This window comes from Lichenostomus cassidix, chromosome 8, assembly GCF_008360975.1.
Source record: "Lichenostomus cassidix isolate B80296 chromosome 8, HeHo_3.0, whole genome shotgun sequence".
Taxonomy (NCBI): Eukaryota; Metazoa; Chordata; class Aves; order Passeriformes; family Meliphagidae; genus Lichenostomus; species Lichenostomus cassidix.
Genome location: NC_139489.1, coordinates 17,888,489 through 17,908,358, shown reverse-complemented (window position 1 = coordinate 17,908,358; position 19,870 = coordinate 17,888,489). Strand labels below are relative to the sequence as shown.

The 19,870-nt window shown below is 38.2% G+C and overlaps 1 protein-coding gene across 3 annotated transcripts in view; it reads left to right on the top strand.

Moving 5' to 3' along the window:
• The window catches only part of PLPPR5 (phospholipid phosphatase related 5), a 105,067-nt gene extending 87,661 nt beyond the window's left edge, over positions 1–17,406 (top strand). For 2 of the 3 annotated variants that reach the window (XM_085068153.1, XM_085068156.1), the window contains 3 exons: positions 4,874–5,050; positions 6,684–6,803; positions 15,192–17,406. In XM_085068153.1, the coding sequence (XP_084924279.1) occupies positions 4,874–5,050; positions 6,684–6,803; positions 15,192–15,224 (330 nt within the window). In that variant the 3' untranslated portion in view covers positions 15,225–17,406. Of the gene's footprint in view, positions 1–4,873; positions 5,051–6,683; positions 6,804–11,713; positions 12,032–15,191 lie in introns of those variants that run through there. The other variant, XM_085068152.1, reaches the window with a different exon arrangement.
• Positions 17,407–19,870: the final 2,464 nt, after the last annotated feature.

Sequence of the window (19,870 nt, the reverse complement as noted above, 5' to 3'; positions counted from 1 at the left end):
TAGTGGTACCTTTCTGTGTTTTAACCCAGTGCAGATCACTAGAATTGCACATGGCCATATTCTTTGGTGAGTTGAAGCAGAAGGATGAGCTACATGTGTGTCTGATCTCTGCAGGTTTCCCAAGATCTCTATGCATCTTTTGGTACCAGAATTGGTATTTATAGGTACCTCATTGTTCATTCAAAGTCAGTGTGACTCTTATTATGCAATAAAGTGGGCTACAAGACAATCCACCCTTACCTTTCTCCTCTCTTTTACAGGGAGGGGTGGGCTGTGCTGGAATAAAAGCTGGTGTTTACTGCCTGGCATCAGAGCTGTTGTATAGGCTGTGGAGGGGCAGGAGGAGAGGAAGAATGACCAATTAATCTCACTCGAATAACTGTGTCTTAGTTTGAAGTACATATCTTTCTAGTCTTAAGCTGGAGCACATCTTGTTACTGTGCTGAGGACAAGCTCTCCCCACCACATGCCTGTAGGAGTGTTTTACCAGACCTGTGCTGGTAATCACAGCCCTCTGCAGCCCCTTGGATGAGCCCAGGGCTGCCTTCATAGTGCCAGCGGGAAACTAGGCAGGTGTGTGACCTTTGTGGTCATGGCAGGAGTCATCCCTTACATTCCCTCGGTATTTGAACAATGGCCTGCTGATACATGTGTGTGTATAGGTATATATGCACCTACAGATATAGGTGTCTGAGTGTGTATTGCTTTTGAGCACATATCAGATGAGCCAACTTTTAATTCCTGATTGATCTGGAAACTGACACTTGACAGTATGGCAAAGATCCCAGCCCCATTCACAGTGTATCCACACAGTGCTTGTGCATATGGTTTTAGAACCAGTTGCTTAAAATCTGCAGCAATGAGGGTAACATTTACCAAAGGTTCCTTGTGAGTAATGTCTCTTTAAGAGATGCTGATCATCAGTTAGTACAGGCAAGTGTTGTCTGCAAATAAGAGATGAACAATAATATTCTATTCTAACTTGAGGCAAGTGTAAGTCTTCTACTAGTATTGTCTTTATTTGGGAAGATATCTAAGGCTTTGCTTCACTGAAACACTTTAAATTTAATGCAAGCTATTTTAGAAAATACTCAGAATTTTTCATTTTAATTGCTCCTATTTTTCTCATCCATCTGTAAAGTTGGATTTCCACTTTTGCCATGAGTCAGAGTAACTAGGAAACCAACTGTTCAGCTACTGCAAAGCAGGAAGTAAAGTAGTATTAATACATTTTAAAAGCAAAATGTAGACATCAGTAAGGTTGACTTCCTAGTATTAAGTGCCTTTTGACATGAACAAGATGTAAACCTTGTCTGTGGTCAATATACAGTTAGCAATATAAAAAATTAAAGCTGCTGCAATCCATTTCATTACTGTTTGCTCTTTCAGTAACTGCAGAAATTAATATATGCTATGTTATTACTGTACTGCTGCATGGTACATGATGCTGCTATCATTTAACTAAAGCACTGTGAACTATTCTCAGGATTTCTGAGTTCTTATGGTAGCTCCTTGATACAATATTGGCAGTTCTTTTTTTTTCTTCCTTAAATCTTATTGCATGGCTGAATCTAAAAATACTGCTTGTTATAATCCAAGGGAAAAAATTTAAATGTTCCAGTATCTGGGGTCATGTCCTTACACTGTCATGATGTTTATCAGGATAGTTGGCCCTAAATAACAATTTTCTCATCACTGTTCGCTGAAGTAGAAGATTTAAAACAGTAGCCTAGTCTTTGTGTGAGCCATGCTACAACAGTTACTGAGAGCATAAAGACCTCCATATATTACCCAGTATTTCAGTGGCATAGAATCTGTGGTACAAAATGTGCTTTCTTTCTGGTTGACAGAAATTTTGGAGAGAGACTGTTATGGACTCCTTCCTGGATATTTCAGCCAGCTGTGCACAAAACAAAACCAGCTTAAAGAAAAAAAGCCACACAAAGAGCTGACCCAAGGGTCCTTGCTCTCTGAGGTGGTGAAATAAATGCTTTTAGAGATGTGTGATTTCACCAATCAACCCATTTAGAAACAAAGCCTATGCTTTATCTAACAATTCCCATATCTCATTGCATTTAAGTGCAGCCACATCCTTATCACCTAGCATCTGTGCATATTGTCTTGTTAACAATAGCTTCTTTTTTCATCAAAGTTCTTGAGTCTTCCTTTTTTCACCTCTCCTCCCTTTGAGAGTGGGTGGCTGCTATGGTAACTCAGAATTCCCCTCCTGCTTGCAAGTACAGTCATTTTCAAACAGCTATTTTGCTAATATTTAGACCTTTGTAATGTTTGCCTCCATTACTTACTTTCAGTACCTATCAAGAGAGACTTAGCAATGGAAATGTTGAATGCCAATGCTATGGTTAGGTGTTCTCTCTACCGTGCTCCAAACACAGATGCTCTCAATGATGCATAACCTTTCTTTTTCAGACTTTTAGGTTCATTTTTCCCTGTGTACCAGTGATTTCAAAATGAACTACTGAATAATGAACTGGGCATGATAACCATGACTGCTCATATAAGGAAGGGACTTGGCAAACGGAGGTCTTTATTACTCATGTGAGGCACAGCATGATGAAGTTGTGGTTGTTTTTCCTCAATGCTTTCTCTGAGTGGGAATTTGAAGGACGTGCTTGGTTGTAAAAAGATCAGAGAATTTTATGCAGAACATTTTTTTGATTCAGCTTTGTATTAAAAATGTTGAAATTTGATTGAAGTACTGCAGAATCAATTATTTGTACTGCAACGTGTTTTGTCTTATTAAAAATTTAGATAATCTTCTTGGGCAATGACCAGCTGTTATAGGTGACTGAAATATGTCACCGTGACCTGCCTTAAACAAGCAGGTTTTTCCTTCTCTCTAGTCATTTCAATTTAATAGGACACAATACAGAATTAAATGCAGGATAGCTTCCTGCTAACTCCCCTGTGCCAACTTCACCCAAGCTGCATTTAAAATTTGATTTTCTTACTGCATATTCAAAATGCTCCAGTGTTTTTCCTAAAACCAGCTGTACTAACATGTAGTATGAATGTGGATAGTAGTGAAAATATCCAGGAGAACAATGAGACTTAGTAAAATAGATGGTTGCTAACTTAGTTCAGTGTGCAGTGCTCTCTCTGTAGCTTGGAGAAAACCAGTGGGGCTAAAAAGCTGGAAATTAAAGTTCCAGTTCTCTTAACACCTTTCTGCATGGTTAGAGTAACTCGCTGAAGACAGCCTGCAAAAATACAAGGAGCTAAGATAAAAGGATAGCCAGCAAAGGGAGAAACACTATTTCTGAAATGGTTTAGGAAGAAGAGAGGAGACATGTGGCTTGGAGAGAAATCTTTTTCCCAAACCTTTGCTCTGTCTGAATTAGTGGAAAGCTTTCTACTAGTTTGCTGTTCATCATATAAAGTACACTGAAGATTTGTGTGTTGCACTGCTCTGATGTTATTTTAAGATTAAGCTTTGTTTCATCCTATAAGCCACGGACCTTTCTCTAGTGTTTTGAATAAAATTACTGTCAGATGTTGCTCTTTTTAGACAAGCTCTGACTGCTACTACTTCACTTAATTTGTAACTCTCACCACACTTTCTAAACTATTCTTGGCTGGATTATTGCAGCACTTCATAAACTCGGGTAAATTCCACCGACATTTCAGGCAGTAAAGAAAAAAATGCAAACAAACCCAAAGGGACTGCCCATTTGTTGGCCAAAGAGGTGGTAATGGTTCTGCAATGCAGACTCATCTGTTCTCCTTTGCAGTTCTAAGTGATGGCATTACAAACTTGGAATCTCTAGTGAAACTCCACAGGAAGTACTTGCATTCTTCAGTTGAAAAAGTCAAATCCTGTTTAAAATTTGAAGATTTAGGGATTTCAGTGGTTTAATTACAGAAATGTCTCCTGCAGAGAGTAGAAACATTTTTTCTCAAAAATCATGTTAGTTGTATAATTTTTTTTTTGGAGGGGGGGAGGAGGTGTGTTGCAAGCAGTCTTTATGCCAAGATTCAAGAAAATGGAAAGTCAAATATTTGGTATTAATTTCTTCCATTGGCTCATCAGAACTTGGAAAGCTCTGGTTTAAACCTGGTAGTCACTAATGCACTCTTAGGGCAGAAGAGCTGCTCTGTTATCAGGGAGTGCTTTTAATTCAGTAGTATTGCACAGGGAGAGTTAGACTGCAGCAGGGCAAATGGATTTCTCAGAGTGATGCATAAAACCTGCAGCATTTAGATTGGTTTGTGTGAAGCACAGAGCTGTATTAGTTCAGCACTGGTTGAAACTATTACACCATATTTATAAAAGTAGATGCTAGCATTTAGTTCAATTTTCACTGCTCTTTGACACTATTTTTCCACGTTTTCACAGATTTGATAAATTACTAATTAGTCACATGAAGAAGTGGTGTGTAAGGAAGAAAGGCTTTTGCTAGTGAAAACAAGGTCTTTATGTATTCCCTTTCTTACTCAGCCTGGCAGCTTGTAATAGTACTAATATACTTTAGGGTAAAGATCTTTTTCTGTTACTGTCAGCACTGCACGGTGAAAAATCAGTCTCTTTACTTCTATGCTTTAATAAATAAGTACACATACTGAGAGTAATCAGGTAGAATTCTCCAATTTGCCTGGTTTTCTGTAGAATTTTCAGGTTCATGTAAAATATAATTTTACTGTATGGTCTGATTCTTTTTCTATATCCTTAGGAAAAGGATGTGATGACTTCATCTACTGCTCTACTTCCTAGTTTCTTTACACCCTCCACCCACTCTGGAAAAAAACCCCAAACAAATACCTATAGTCTATCCAAACAAATTATGGAGCTTTCATTCACCAATTAGTGGGAGATATCCATCAGTCTTACACTTTCTTCCTTTCTGATTTTCAGATGTATATCACCAACACAGTGAAAGCCAGAGGAACAAGGCTTGCAAAACCTGTTCTGTGTTTGGGCTTAATGTGCTTGGCCTTCCTTACTGGAATCAACAGAGTAGCAGAGTATCGAAATCACTGGTCAGATGTAATAGCGGGATTTGTAATTGGAATATCTATAGCAGTATTTTTGGTAAGTGTGTGTCTGTGCCACTTCTGTTTGAAAAAAATCAATGTTTAAATTTGTATCTCTAAAAAAACCTTCAGACAACTGAATAACAAAAGACATGTTTCTCATCTTAGGTTTTTTAATTAGTCATCAGTTTCCTTAGTTACATTTACATACACTCAGAAATGTGAATTCAAGAAAGGTCTGATCCAATTATCTCTTTTGACTTCCATGTAAACCAGATTGCAGCATTTCAAACAGTAATTTTTGCAGCAAGACCTGCTTGCAGGAAGCATATATGCCTCAGAATAACATACAGTTATGATGTCATGTATAAAGTATAAAATTCAGTATAGTGATACCCACACTTATCAGAGAATAGGTAGCATTTGTTTTTCTGGCTTTACAGTAACCATAATGAATTTTTTTCATAGTGATTCAGGTTTATGTAGAAATTTTATATTATTCTGTATCAAAATGTCTTTGTTTAGCCTTTTTCTTCTCTGGAGCTGTGTTCCAAAACCAGATTGTTAATCACAGTTCTGATGACTACTGTCTGTGTCACAAAACATTCTAATCTAGTAATCACCTTCACTAATATCTGCAGTGCAGGACTACAGAATAGAACAGTCACGGCTCTTCACTGCCTGTAGGTTTGTCTGCCTGGCAGCTTGTAATAGTTCTAAATTCACCTCTGATTTTTTTTCCCATGAAAACACTTTTGAACTTGATTCTTGGATCACAAGGTCTTGGTCTCAAGATCTTGGATCTGAAAACTTAGTTTAGCTGAGAACCCTCCCAGGGATGGCTGAAGTGGGTGTTTTCCCTCCTCTAGACATGTAAGGGTAGCTGCAAGTCTCCTTTAAAATACACCTGCTTACATTTCCAAACGTTCCCTTCCACACAAGTGTCCAGGAATTATATTTAGTTGTTTGCGTTTAAGTTTTTCCATTCTCTTCATGACCCTAAAATGATAAAAGAGAACAGAATAGAGAAGAAATCTGTCCTAGCATATTTCTTATATTTTGTGATGTATGTTCCATAAAATTCTTTGAGTAGCATGACATCAAATTTAGTTGTGTTTTGAAGAAAATGCAGTTGGCCAACACTGCTGCTCAGCTGAGTGTCGGAATAAGTAGAAGCACAGACTGTTCCATATCACATTCCTAAGTCCCTGTGTGAGAATCTCTGCTGCCCTGAGCAGACTTGAAGTTACATTCAGACTTGGGAATGGTCCTTGCCTTCTTATTCCCTTTCTTACTCTCCATTTGAGAAAGTCTTTGCTGATCGAAACTGAGATGGCACTGGCCTTCCTAGGAGTTTAGGGTTAGTGCCATGGGTGCTGCAAGACATCCCTTCATGACATAGATAATCATTGATGTTCTGTTATGCAGCTTCACTAATGGATTTTCTATTAGATAAGAGCTTTTTTTGGTTCTCAAATGATGCATGTCCTGATAAATTGGTTGAAACTCTTTTGTCTTGAAATATTAATTAAGGATTTTCTGTAAAACATGAATTTCACATTTCAGTGTTTCTACTGTAAAGCTGTGACTAAAGCTGGTGTCATTTCTGCCTAATTATAATTGTCAGGATCAAAGCTCAAAAAAAATGAGTTGTTTCTTAGGTATTCTGTTTATCTTTTAATCTCTTCTAGGTTGTTTGTGTGGTAAATAACTTCAGAGGACGTCAGCCAGAACATGAACATTCTCATCTGGATAATCTGACCCAGATGCCCATGATCAGCATACCCAGAGTAGAAAGCCCTTTAGAAAAGGTAATGTCTGACTTTTTAAAAAAACAATTAAATAAAACGTAGCTTTCCTGGAAGGATGATCCCAAACTATCTTGCCAAGAGTGCCAAGGCAATCATATTTAAAATAGCAACATGTCAGTGAAGGAGAAAGAAGGAAAGAATTATTCAGTGACACCCCTTGGGAGGCTGTTCATGCTGTCATTTCCCTGCCGTGGCTGCTGCTAAATCCATGGAGTGAGGCTGAGTAGGTCTGAGGCCCTCTTCCCTTGTGTTTCTCGAGAAAGTCTGATTAATACTCTGCCTGATAGTCTGCAGAACTTGAAGGGCTTAGAAAGAAAGTCTAACCCATGGGCCGAAGGGGCTTTGCAATTCAGGTGCAAGTGGCATTTGTCCTATTTGTTTGTGGTATGTCCTCAGCCTAGTGTAGAGCATGGGAAGCAGTCTCTTCTGGGTGAGCTGTGGGGTTGTATCATCAGACACATGCTAACCCCAGGACAGGACACCCACTTGGAAGAGAGAGGGTAACAAACCCGTGACCTCTTGTCAAAGCAAATGGGATTTTAGACTAGGATGTGCTAGTGATAGTCTCCTGGGTATGCCAAGACTTTTTGCTTAAGTATCACAATATATCTGGAATTTATTTTGGTTTACTGTGATAACCATTTATATTTTTTGAAGATGATGTTGTACTATGTGTTAGGCAAGCTTATGTCTGACCAATTTTATAAGCAAACATATACTTAAAAAGATAGAATAACCAAATACAGAAAATATTTTAGGCCTTTTTACCAAGGGGAAACTTTGAACTAGTAATGCAAAGTTTAAAGGAAGGTGTACTTTTTCTAAAGACTTTATATTTCATTATTCATCAAAATCTATAGAATTATGCCTGTGTTTTGCTCTGCCCACAATTCTACACTGGGTAGGGCACCAAAAGTATTTTTCTGTGGTATTCTTTTAATTCCAAATTAATTCTGGGTTTGTTTTTTTTGTGTGTGTTAAACATAAGAAAGGTTTTTAACTACTTCTCTGTTTGTCTTACTCACTTGAAAGTGGTGCAAGTTGTCCTTTAGTAAGAATTGCTGCTAGTCCTGGGTTTTTTATTCCTTTCCTTGAAGGGAAAGAAGATTTCTTTTCAGAATAGTCTAACGTGCCTTTTTTGAACCAAATGTGTCTAATCTACTTCGGCTGATATCTTGTTGTAAGGAGGTCAGAGTCTCATTTGCTTGAACAAGCGTTTAGATGATGAATGTGTATCTTCAAAATAAACCATTCAGTAAAGTTTCTGTAAAATGTCAAAACAAAACAAGCTGTCAGTTGGTCTGGAACATACCACATTAATGAGAGCATGTTTTATTTACGTGGTAGGCTCTCGTGCAATAGAAGCCATTTCTGTGGCTCAAAAGCCATCACAGGTAATAAGTATACATTCTCTGGCTATTGAAATTTTAATTTTTTTTTTCTGGGGATAAAGACTTAATGTTAACTTCATGTTTCTGCCTGATTTGAGACCCTCTTCTTCATGATGAGCAATGTTCTTTTCCTGAGACTTGGCCTAGTTGGAGATGTTATGGGGAAAACTGTGGAGGATTGAGGGAGTATGGGAGGATGGTGGCAGGAATGATGTTTGCACTGCTTGAGGATAACCTCCACCATTTGTTAACTGCCCAGGACTTTATTATAGGAATGAGCTTCTCTCCTTCTGAACCCATATTCTTATGGCAGTAGATGGTAGCTGTCATGGAACTTCTCTCTCGATAATTAAACCAGGGACTGACTGACAGGGGGATACCACTTGCTGGGATCTCATTTCATTTCATCTTTTTCTGTGTTACAAAGCCTTTCTCCTTTTCAGACAGAGAGGATGGGATGCAAGGACAATAATGTGAAGATTTTGAGTTTCTGTGGATATTTTTCCTTTATTTTTTTATCTAGGTTTTTTCTAGGTGTTTTGTTGTTGGTTTTTGGTTTGGATTTTGGGTTTTTTTTGGTTGGTTGGTTTTTCTTTTGTTTTTCTTTTTGTTTAATCTAAAGTTTTAGATAGAAGACTGACCCTATTAAATAAAAGGAACTAAGAATAATACCTATGGGGAACTAAGGTCTAAATTAAGTTAGCTAATCTTAATTAACTACCATCGCTACCAGAATTCTTAACTTAGTCTTTGCTTTTTAATGTCTTTTTGTTTTACATCCTTTGTTCTGCCCTGGAGAAAGAGTGATGCTAAATAATTTGGGTGCTTTTTGCCTTTTTCTTCTTTAGACACCTATGAGTTACTTTTCACTACATTTCTGTTAGGCCTGTTCCAGTTCAATATTCTGAATGCACATGGATTTGCATTTTGTTTGTTTTAAAACTGTTTTTCCTTATTTTCAGTCTGCAAGCTCATGTGCCAATATTAAAGACAGCTTACTGTAAGAAATTAGCTGCTAAGAGTAGTTCAAATCCTACCTGTCTGAAGTTACCAAAGGCTAAGGCAGTGCAAGCATGAAGCAATGCAACTATGTGACTGGTACTAAAAAATAGTAACTATATAGGTATCTGGGGGCAAGCAGTTCAAAAATACTGTCTTAAAGAATGACTTCATTGGAAATGCCTGCCAGATAGGATCCCACTCATTGCTATTTTGTTATAAATTCACTATAAATTAGTAAGCACATAATGCATTATACAGACCTGGAAGCACATTACTTTGCTGTTTCCAGATCTGCTACTTGCTATTCCAATGCTTTCTCCATGGAGAACAAATGTTCCTGGCATGCTCACCGTGCTGCCACTGTCTCAGTTCTGGTGGAGGTTGAGCTACATTTGAATTGCACTTAAATAGGCATAAGTGTTCTTGTAATAGTCAGAATTGAGCTGCTGCTGGTTAGTGACAAGGTTAGATCACTGTTTGCATGACACTTGTGTTTAACTGTGGTGCATGCAGATGATTAAGCTGTTCTGCACGGGTTCCCATGTAGTCAATTAAGCTGTAGTTGCAGTGTCTCCTTGAGGAATCCTTGCCCAGAGCCTGCTCAGCAGTGCAGACTTAGTGCTTTTACCTTAACTATAATCATCTTCAGAATTAATGAAAAGAATGAATGCCAAGAAACTTCATCACTCACCCACTTGCTTCTTTTTCTCTTCTGTCTCTGACCTTCTTCATGTGTTACAAGACAATTGGTGTTTCAGTTAGCTGGCAGTCTCCTACAGAGTGGAAGCTCTCATCCTATCACAGGCAAGGTTAGAGAGTCCTGTTCTTTTGCAAGAATTACTGAGAAGTAGGGATATTCTGGATAGTACCTGGAGGAATTTGAAAGTTCAGCTTCATCCAAGTGCAGTCACAAACTGTGTTTTCTGTTTCAGGGGAGAGTGACATTATTTCATGCAAAAGTCATCTGAAATTGGCCAGGGCTTACAGAGGTCTCATACATATCTTGTAGTAGCTTCTAATTCTACTAGCCTAATTTTTTTTTAATAAGTATTCTAACGTTGAAAAAATCAAATACAAATACAATATGGAGCATTTCAAGACTAATGGAGGCCGTAGATAGAATACTGAGATACAAGATTTCAGAAGGAAGCATTGGATTAAGAGATGCACTGTGGCTCATCTCTTGTGAGACGAGATAATTACCGTGTCTGATTATCAGTGCTTCCTGTAGCTATTCAGTATTACTTATTTGCACAATGAATTCTTTGCAGTGCTCTGTTTGACAGCTAAACTGCATTTATTCCCCAAGGTTCTGCTTGGCATTCCTTCCTACTGCTACTTCTGTCAGCAGTGCCCAAATCGTGTTCCCAAACGCAGTCACTGTTCCTTGTTACAAAGAGGTCTCTTATACTCCCCCGTAGGACTGACTTTCCAGCATGACTGAACTCAAAAGAGATAGATTAGGTGCTCTCTCCTTCTGCCATTTCCAAGTTTTAAGGCTCATAAGTATTTGGAATTTCTCTTGCAATATGTGACATTCTTGTTGCCCATCATATCAGTTGCTAGTGGCTATTGGGGTTAATTGTCTCAGAAGTCTTGTTGAGTTTGACACAGTAATTATTCTATCTTGTATCTGCCAAAGGTAAGGACGGTGATAAAACATTTTAACAATAGTAAATGTAGATATTGCTAAGAATTCAGCTAGCAATTTTTAAGATTGAGGGAGCTTTCCCCTTGAGAATTTGAGGTGTATTGTTTTTTCTATTTACTCCATCTTGATTATTCATGACACATGGAACAGCTTTTTCAAAATGTCAGAAAATTTTAATTCTCAGTGTTACTGCTTTTTCTTTGGTCTTAAGCGTGTTAGTACCAAGTCTTTAATTGTTATGTGCACGCAGCACCATGGCCTGGGGAGCCTGGCCTGCTCCCTGCAGCTCTCCAGGGAGGTTGCCTCTCACTGAGCTGACAGCTAAAAGCAAACCACAAGGATGCTTTAGCTCATCATAATATGGGCAAATGGGGGAGAGGGTTTGTGTCCATTTCTGTTGCTTCAAAGTATTTTAGTTGAGAAGTATCTGAATACTGTAGTCCTTGATGTCCAAAAGCATACATAGGTATCCATACCTGTTTCTCTGGGGTGGTTTAATGAGGGCCCATGTGCATACATTAGCTTATAGGCAGTTTTCAGATTTCTCTTGGCATAATTGTTCTTTCTTGATAATGCAGTCAGTTAAAGGAAATACAATACAAGATTGCTTCATGCACATAGCACAAATACATACCCAGGAGAGTCAGCCCATAAAAATCATATGCAATTTTGTTTCAGTGTCAAGCATTTGAATTTGCATTCACATCCTACTCTTCTGCTCAAATCTGCTTCTGGGGGATTGTACAAGAATTATTTCTGATTGAATGCAAACTGTGATCACTACATCCAGAGCTCCAATAAAATAATACTTAAACACGAGAAGTGGAACAATATATTCAGTGTGACCTCAAACATACATATTGTAGGTGTTACAGAATCAAGGCATTAGTCACAATCAAGAAGATCCTTTGCAAGGAAACTCCCTCAAAGCACGCATCCTTAGGTTCTTCTCCTGGCTCTCAGGGACGGAGCGCTGTGAGCACCTTCCTCTAAGGCAATGAACGTATGTGCGCGAGAGCGCACCGAGTGAGCGTGCAGCTGGGCAAGGGCAGCAGCCTTCTGTGCAGGGCGGCAGGCTTTGCAGGGGGAGTTTCACCTCAATGCATCCTCGTTCACTACAACTCTGATTTGTCCAGAAAATGTACTCTGCTGACTCAGAGACTTGTATGATGACATTATTATTATTATTATTGTTTGATCAATTATCATTTGCCTGAAGTACTACAGTAGTATGTTTTTCTATTTAACAAACTCTACTGTGGGAAAAACTAGAAACAATTTTACAAATTCCTGTTTTCAAAAAGGGAAAAAATCTTCTTTTTAGGATGATGACTAATTTTGAATGTTTCTAACTGTATTGATGAAAATAGCAGACAAAAAAAGGCTAAAAATATTTAATATATATAATGAAACTGCAAATCAAAAAAATGTTTTAATGTATTTTTTCAATGCTTTAACATTATAACATTGCTTATTAACAGAAATTAATTAAAATGTAAGAGAAGGTATACAGGTGTGGATTATTTCCCCCAGAAACCTGCACTCAAGGCTTAGCCTTTGGCTTTCCCTTTTTTGTTAGTGGTGTGAGAGCACAGTTACGATGCATGCTTTGCTCACCAGGCTGGTACTGTCCACTTAGAATGGATGGTACAAGCACTGGTCTGCCTGTCTATGAGACTGCTGCCATTGAGCAGACCCTCAGCATTTCTGATTCTTTCAAGAACTATAGGGAAAATAATTTCCCATAGAGTTGGAGAAGCTGAGGTCTTGTGCATGGTTTTTTGCTTGTCTTCCTGCATCTGTGTGAACCCATTTGCTGACAGTAGTTAGTATCTGCCTCTGAACTTTGTCACAGTAAATCTAAGCAGAAGTAAAAAAGCTGAAATGTAGTTATTCCAGAGGGATGTGATTTGTTTTGGTTTTTTCTTCGGCAAAAGGCTTATTTGTAGTTTTGCCTGAGATGATAATGTGAAAAAGCACGAATAACCAGATGGTTGCATGAATCTGTATCAGTGATTCTTGCCATCAGCAAGTGATTAATTTTGACCTAGTTATGCATCACCCTGCTGAGTCCACTGGAAATGAATTGACAGGCCTTCACTAGGGTCCAAATCAATAGGTCTGTGATCAGCAGCTCAGCAGTTCTCTTTGAGGGCTTATTGAGGAAGGGGGATTTTCTTCTGTGTTGTTATATCCTATGCTCTGCATGTCTTCCCAGGGATGGTGACCTGCTCATTTTGGAAGTATAGCTGGCAGGAGTGTGAAGTACATTTTCTTTTCCCTAAATAATAGTTATGCAGTCTTGAATTAATGCCACATGAAAGAGCATTTGGTTCTCTGCATCACAGACAAATGTGTGTCACTTAGAGACAGGGACAGCACGTAGCAGGACTTGAAAGAATTGATTAAAATAAAGAGGGATTCTTTTATTCCCTCCAATTCCTCATTTTAGACCATCTTATGAAAAAAGTGAATAATTTTAGACTGAGGATAGTTTAGGTTGACAGGATGACTTTTCAGGTCTAAATAAAGAACATAAAGTAAATACTATGAAGAAAATGTCATAATAGCCTCACAGCAATTCCAGAGTCATTGAGTGTGCCTACTGTATCATCTTTTTCATACTCAAAACAGAATATGGCCAGGCAACCAAAATGCTTGGAGTTGATAGTTTTTTTCTAATCTGCAAGTCTAATTTTGCATTTCTTCTACAGAATCAAAATCTGCAAGCAATAACATTGGTTACTACTTTTTATTGAAAAGATTTTCATAGAAAATTGCACCGTTTTTTTTCTAATGCTTTTAAAAAAATCTGGCTATGGTTTAATAATTGTTATTTATTAAAAATATATAAATTCTGTTTGGCAGAAGAATACACATAGATGCTTACTGTTTAATAGTATCCTTTTACGAAAGCTGTCATAAAATACAGGAAGTACATTGCTGGAGCTGAAATGCATATTGTAGGGGAGGTGGAAGAGAGCTTCTCCTGCTGGACATAGTACAGTTACAGAACAGTGAGAGAAGGAGCAAAGCTGCCAGCCTGGATTGGACATGGGGGGATAAGGGGCAGCTCTCCAATCAAGGTATTTCTAATTTCCTCTCTCTAATGTGAAAAGCAAAGATGCCTGCCTATCTCCCCCTCTTCAGACTGAGAGACAAATATTCAGGCAGTTTAAAGAAGAATGGAGAAATATAAACTTACATGATGGCCATTGTTTCTCTCCAGCACTCCTTATGCTGTGTGATAAGAGATTTTTGGAAGGACTTCCGTTAAACAAGAAACAGTAGGTCCCATTCTCCCCAAGTTATCCACATCCCATTCCTCATCAGCTTACATCTCCTCTGTTTTGAGCTTAATCTGCTCCAGGAGGCAGATGAGAAAGTGATGAGAAAAATCTGCAGTGCTTTGCTTGGTGTTTTACCCTCTGTGCATTTTTGTGCTTGGGAACAAGCACATGGCTTAATATCAAGATTATCTTTATTAATTTCACACACTGCATGTTTTGTAAAAAATGGTGGCAGTTGAGGGTACTGTGTGCCTAAAGGGAAAATACATTTCCCTTGGATCCTGCACATCACTGTGTTGTTGAGTCTTCAGACGTTTTGCAGAGTTGCTTGCTTAGGTTTGAGTATGAAAAAGTAGCCAAAGCTCTTTGGGGTGCTGCAGGGTTTTTAGAGTCACACATAGAATATTCGTGTTTCAAGACATTTCTTGGTGTTCGTAAGAATCATCCCACTGAAAGAAAGAGGAAAATGTTCTTAGATTGCAACTGGACACTGGTGATTCTGAAAAAAATTTTGAATATGAGCTCTCAACTGCCAAATGCAACTTGATTGTAGCATTTTGCTACTTGATTCAGTGCCATTGAGCTCATGGGGAGAAATTAATCTTTAAAAAAGGAATACTAAAAATGTATTTAAATTGATATAAAATATTATAATCTGCCAGAAACTGTCATTTTAGTTTCTAGGAGTTTTGTTTTCAATTATGAATAAGATAGCAATAAAAGTACAGCTATCTCAATCATTCACATTTAATTTAGAATTAAACTTAATTTAAAACAAACCAAAACTATCTAAAATTAAAATATAATGGAACCATCACACATAATTACTTTGTTCAGTATACTTCCCTATCCAGTCTTTCAGCAGTTAAGAATTGCTATGGGAGTGAGTGAGAGCACTGCAGTGAAAATCAGTTTTATTTACATCATCCCGCAATAGTCTCCAAGTACAAGGCTGCCCTTCAAGCACAAGAGGCAGAAGTTTTCACAATGGTGGCTGCTGTCTATCTGTGTGGTTTTGTGGTTTTTATCTGTTTGTTTTTCCTTTAACTTGTAGAACCACATCACGGCCTTTGCAGAAGTCACATGATGTTGATGCTGATGTGTATTCACTCCATTGGACTTCATCTCTTTTCACAGCCCACACATGATATTTGCAGTGTATCAAAAATGAGAAATTTTTAGAAGTCCTGTTTCTGACTTGATTTTTACATCACTAAAATGATACCAACATTTTGAAGAATTCTTAAATATTAGAACGTCACTTTACTTTCTAGCGAAAATATTAACTGTTTACTTTTATGATGGAATGGGATAAACTGAGCACTAATTATCTGACATTACCCTCTATTTTGGCTTCTCATTGTTTTTAATGGTTCATGTACCTATTCCAACAGTACTTTGTATTTTGATTTCACTTTGATTTTTAAAATCTACATTTTTAATTTAGCATGAACTTGTTTCCATTTGAGGCAATTTGTGTATAAAAACTAGACAAATATTATGTTCTGTATGAAAATGCTGTTTGCACATTGTATTACGCTGTATTCCATGTAAGATATCATTCAAACAGTATGTTATATGTAAGACTGGTGCTTCTGCTTTTGAAGAGAAAAAAATGCCAATTTTTACTGTAATAAGTATTGTATCATAATTAAAAGTTTATTTATTTGGATATTTTCCTGACATAATTGTAGTTGAATTGTTGTTTTGTAGTTCTTGAATGTCTTGGATGATATATATGTATCTAGGTTAAAAGAAATGAAAATAATATAGAAAGTTTGATCTTTGATATATTCTTTATTACTAATGATATCCCATGAAAGGTTAAGGGCTCCATTCTTAGCTTAGCATATCTGATGGGAAGCTGTGCTGTTCATAAAACATTTAAACAAATTATTCAAGGAAGCCTGCGTCTTCTCATGATTGTTGTACTCCCTGATACTATGCTGGGAGAATGGGTGCTAAGATAAGAAGAGGGTCACTGGCTTAGTGAAAAATGTTCATCTGAGTTTCTACTCTCCATTTTCGTGGAAAGCTTGTGGAAAAACCAAAATCGCTCAATTAATTTTTTTTCAGCCTAAGTGACCAGGACAGGCAGACTTTCTCTCTACAAAGCTTTTTATCTCTGTTTGTGTTTCAGGCTCATATTCTTAAAAAAAAAAAAAAAAAGAAAGGAAAGAAAAATCCTCTGCCAGTCTGCGTGGTGTTGACGAATTGATTTTTCTTCAACATCAGCCAGTGTTACCATATCTCTGTTATTACTGTGAATACTCAGATTAAGTCTCCCCTTTGAAAGACAGTCTTGCTGACTATTCATAGTGAAGGTGTCCTATAAAAACTGAACACCAAAAGGATCTGAATATTGTAAATGCTGAAGACATTCCTAACATCAGCCAGAAAGCTTTCCTCTGGCAAGAGGTGATAAAATGCTAGCATTATAGAAACTTTGAGAATACTATTGGTCAGTACAGGCTGTTAAGCATTTTAGGCCTTAAATTTTCCACAGTTCCATGTATTTACTGTGCATTAATCATTGTTAGAGTATGTTTGAAACACAAGGATGTAGAATCAGGTATATTTTTTCTATGAAGAATTTTAATGCATTCTCACATAGTCACCAGGCAATGCCTGCTTTTAGTTTTTGTTTAACCTCTGATTTCACTAAAATACAACTACCTAAAGAGTGCTTGGCAAAAAGGGCAAGGCCAAGTCATCTTTGAGTGCAATAGAGCATATGCCATGAAGTCATTGTGCTAAGCTGAGAATTAAGAGATTGAAGAAGTATATCTTGGGGAGAAAAAACCTAGAATAGAGTCCTTAGCTACAACTAGGTTATTTAGGTGATTGAAAATCCACCTTTATTAGACTATCAACTGTGTTTACAAAATTGTAGTAGATCCAAAGTTTGTATCACCGTGTTAGGCACACTTACCCTGCTCCTAGTCTAGCTAGTTAGATTCCAAGGTACTAATGATTTCTCTGTGTGCAGATTTAAATGAAATCTTCACTCATTTTTGCATGGTAGCAAATCTGCGTTTTTTATATCTGATTTATAAGATTACCAAGAGATTCTTTTATGTTAAAAGAGATGACTCTTTTTCAGTGTACTGTATATCATCAGCTTGTAACTGGTCTCTTTCTCAGGATCTTTCCCAGTCAAATATTTGGGTTAAATTTATCATACTATCTCTGTGAACCAGCAGTGAGAAAACAAAAAGAGAGACACTCTGCTGTATAATGTATTTTTAAATAAAATAATTTTTCATTCATATGTAGTGTATTTTTTTAGATGTCTGCTTTACATGTATTTGGTTGATTGTGTACATATAACAAAAATATGATTTTATATCAATTGCATTTGGTAACATATTTTCTCGATTAACCAGGAATCCCACAGTTAACTACCTTCCCTTAGAGGTGGTTCTGTGAAATTGAAAAGCATGAGAGGAAGAGCTGTATTGCAGAGTTCACAGCCTGTGGGTGAAGGACTCCCCCAGAATGTGGACCAGACAAGTTCCAGACTCTGATTTTCCTAAGTGGCAAGGATTTGCCCTCCCACATCTGTGACTCTCTACTGCCCTGAAGTTTGGGCTTTACCTCTTCCATTCTGGACCCAAAAAAGCTTTCAGTAGGAACAGTTTGCCAAAGCAAAAGTAAGTTGACTTTTTTTTACTAAAATGGCTTTTTGGTGGTTGCTTTTAAAAAAATCCCAGTGATGAGCAAGCATCATTTGTCATTCAGAGAATATTCTGGTACAGAGTGGTTCCTACTGAAAACAGTGTGGTTAAACCATTTCAGTGGTTTTGAATGCAACTGATTTTATTATTCTTGTGGACCTTTTCTGTGTGTACTTCAGTGAAACAGCTCTGCTCTATTTATAAATGAGATGTTTAAGAAGCATCTCTAATGTTATATGCTGCTGTGTTCCTAAAAATGGAATTTGTAAGGCATATGGGGACACCAGCTGGGCTCCTATCCATACCATTTTAGATTCTCTTATATGGATTCTGCTCTTCGTTTATAATCAGGAACTGCATAATACATACGGTGATAGCATCCAGGCTATCATATCTCTTCAGCTTTTAAAAATGTTCATTTTAACAATATATATTAAAAGAGGATAATGTTGATATTTTTTAGCTCTAATTTTCTTTGCTGTTTGCTGTTGCCTTCTAATTTTATTGCTGCCCAAGATCACAGTAAGTGCAACAGTCCATTTGCACATTATGCTAGCAGGGAGCTTTTTATACTCTTCTGAAGTCTAATTTTGGTATTTCTGATGCTTGCCATCAGAAAGCAGAGTGCATTACATTTTAGGAGCAGATAAACTGAGTCTATTTTGATCAAATACATCCCTGGCCATCTGCATAGCCTTGGCCTTGGGGACACACAGGAGCATTTGCAGGCGGAAGGGCGAGCAGACCTCCAGACCTCTCAGCCCTGCAGCACCTCCCTCCAAGCATATCAAGAGCATTTTTACTCGGCTCTGCCTCTGACAGCTGCCTCAACCCAGCATACTGGATTTTCCTGCTGTACACCAGCATGAACCCTTCCCTTCTCCCCTCAAGCACCTTTGAGAGACTGGACAGATCAGGCAAGATACCCCGTCCTCACCTTGAAATGCACTACAGGCATGACTGCAGCTGGAGCCAGCGGATGCCTGGTTCTCACTTGGACAAGTGAAAAGCTAAAAGAGGACCTAGTATGGCTCCAGCTGTTGGCCTTCTCCTCCACTTTCTAGGCTTTTTGGTTTTCAGGGGTTTCCACAAAGGAAAATAAAGGAAATCTTTGCAGTCTCTCTGCCCACTTAAAGTTCTGCTGCATGCCTAGGGCTGTGAAAGCTTTACACTTGCTTATTGGCCACTAGGGACTTTCCACTATAACACAGTGTTGCATTTTTGTCATGCTCTTCTGTGTGTGAAGATGGCTGAAACACGTTCTTAGAGTTTCCAGGTTTGGCCTGATGTTCGGGGAAGAAGACACTGTGAACAGCCCAGGAAGAGCCCTGCCAGGCTGGGACTCGAAGCCCTGCTGTGACTGTGATAAGCCTGCTTGTTTGCTCAGCACTTGCCGAGTTGCCAGAGTAAGGTATGACTCGAACAGGTTTGCTGTTCATACTAAGCTGCCTATATCTGCCTCATCATAAAGCCCCAGGCCCCTTCCAGCACAGAGGATTAGGTACTTGGTTCCCTGATCAATACTGGAGTTTGTTCTTTCTCTATAGAGAATCCTAGGAAGTGCAGCATGAAACTTGCATGAAACTTGCCCCTGTGTCTGCTGATGCTCTCCCAGACAAGCTGGAGGTAAGTGAGGTGTCACTAAAGCTTCCAAGGTGCTTGGCTTCCACTTGCCTGTAACCATACCATGCTCACAGCATTTGATGATCATTGTGGCTGGAAGCACTGTAACCAGCCTGTGCCTGGGCTCCTACTGCATGTTTTCTGAGAACTGACATCCAGTTCTCTGCCTATTGTGTCCTTGAATTCAATTTCTTCCATTCTAGTTGTCAGCTCTTGATGCTACACTTTGCCATGAGATGTGATATTCATGAGGCAGAAGGGGAGCAGGGCTGTGTTTATCAGCAGACCATTTCAGGTACCTCTATATGCCTTCTACTCTGGTCTGCTGTCACTAGCTGTGTAAAACATTTGGAAGTAGGTTAATCTAATTTAATTAGGACAATTTAATTCAGAACAAAAGTTTATACCCAGAGGTTTTATATGATTTTGACTA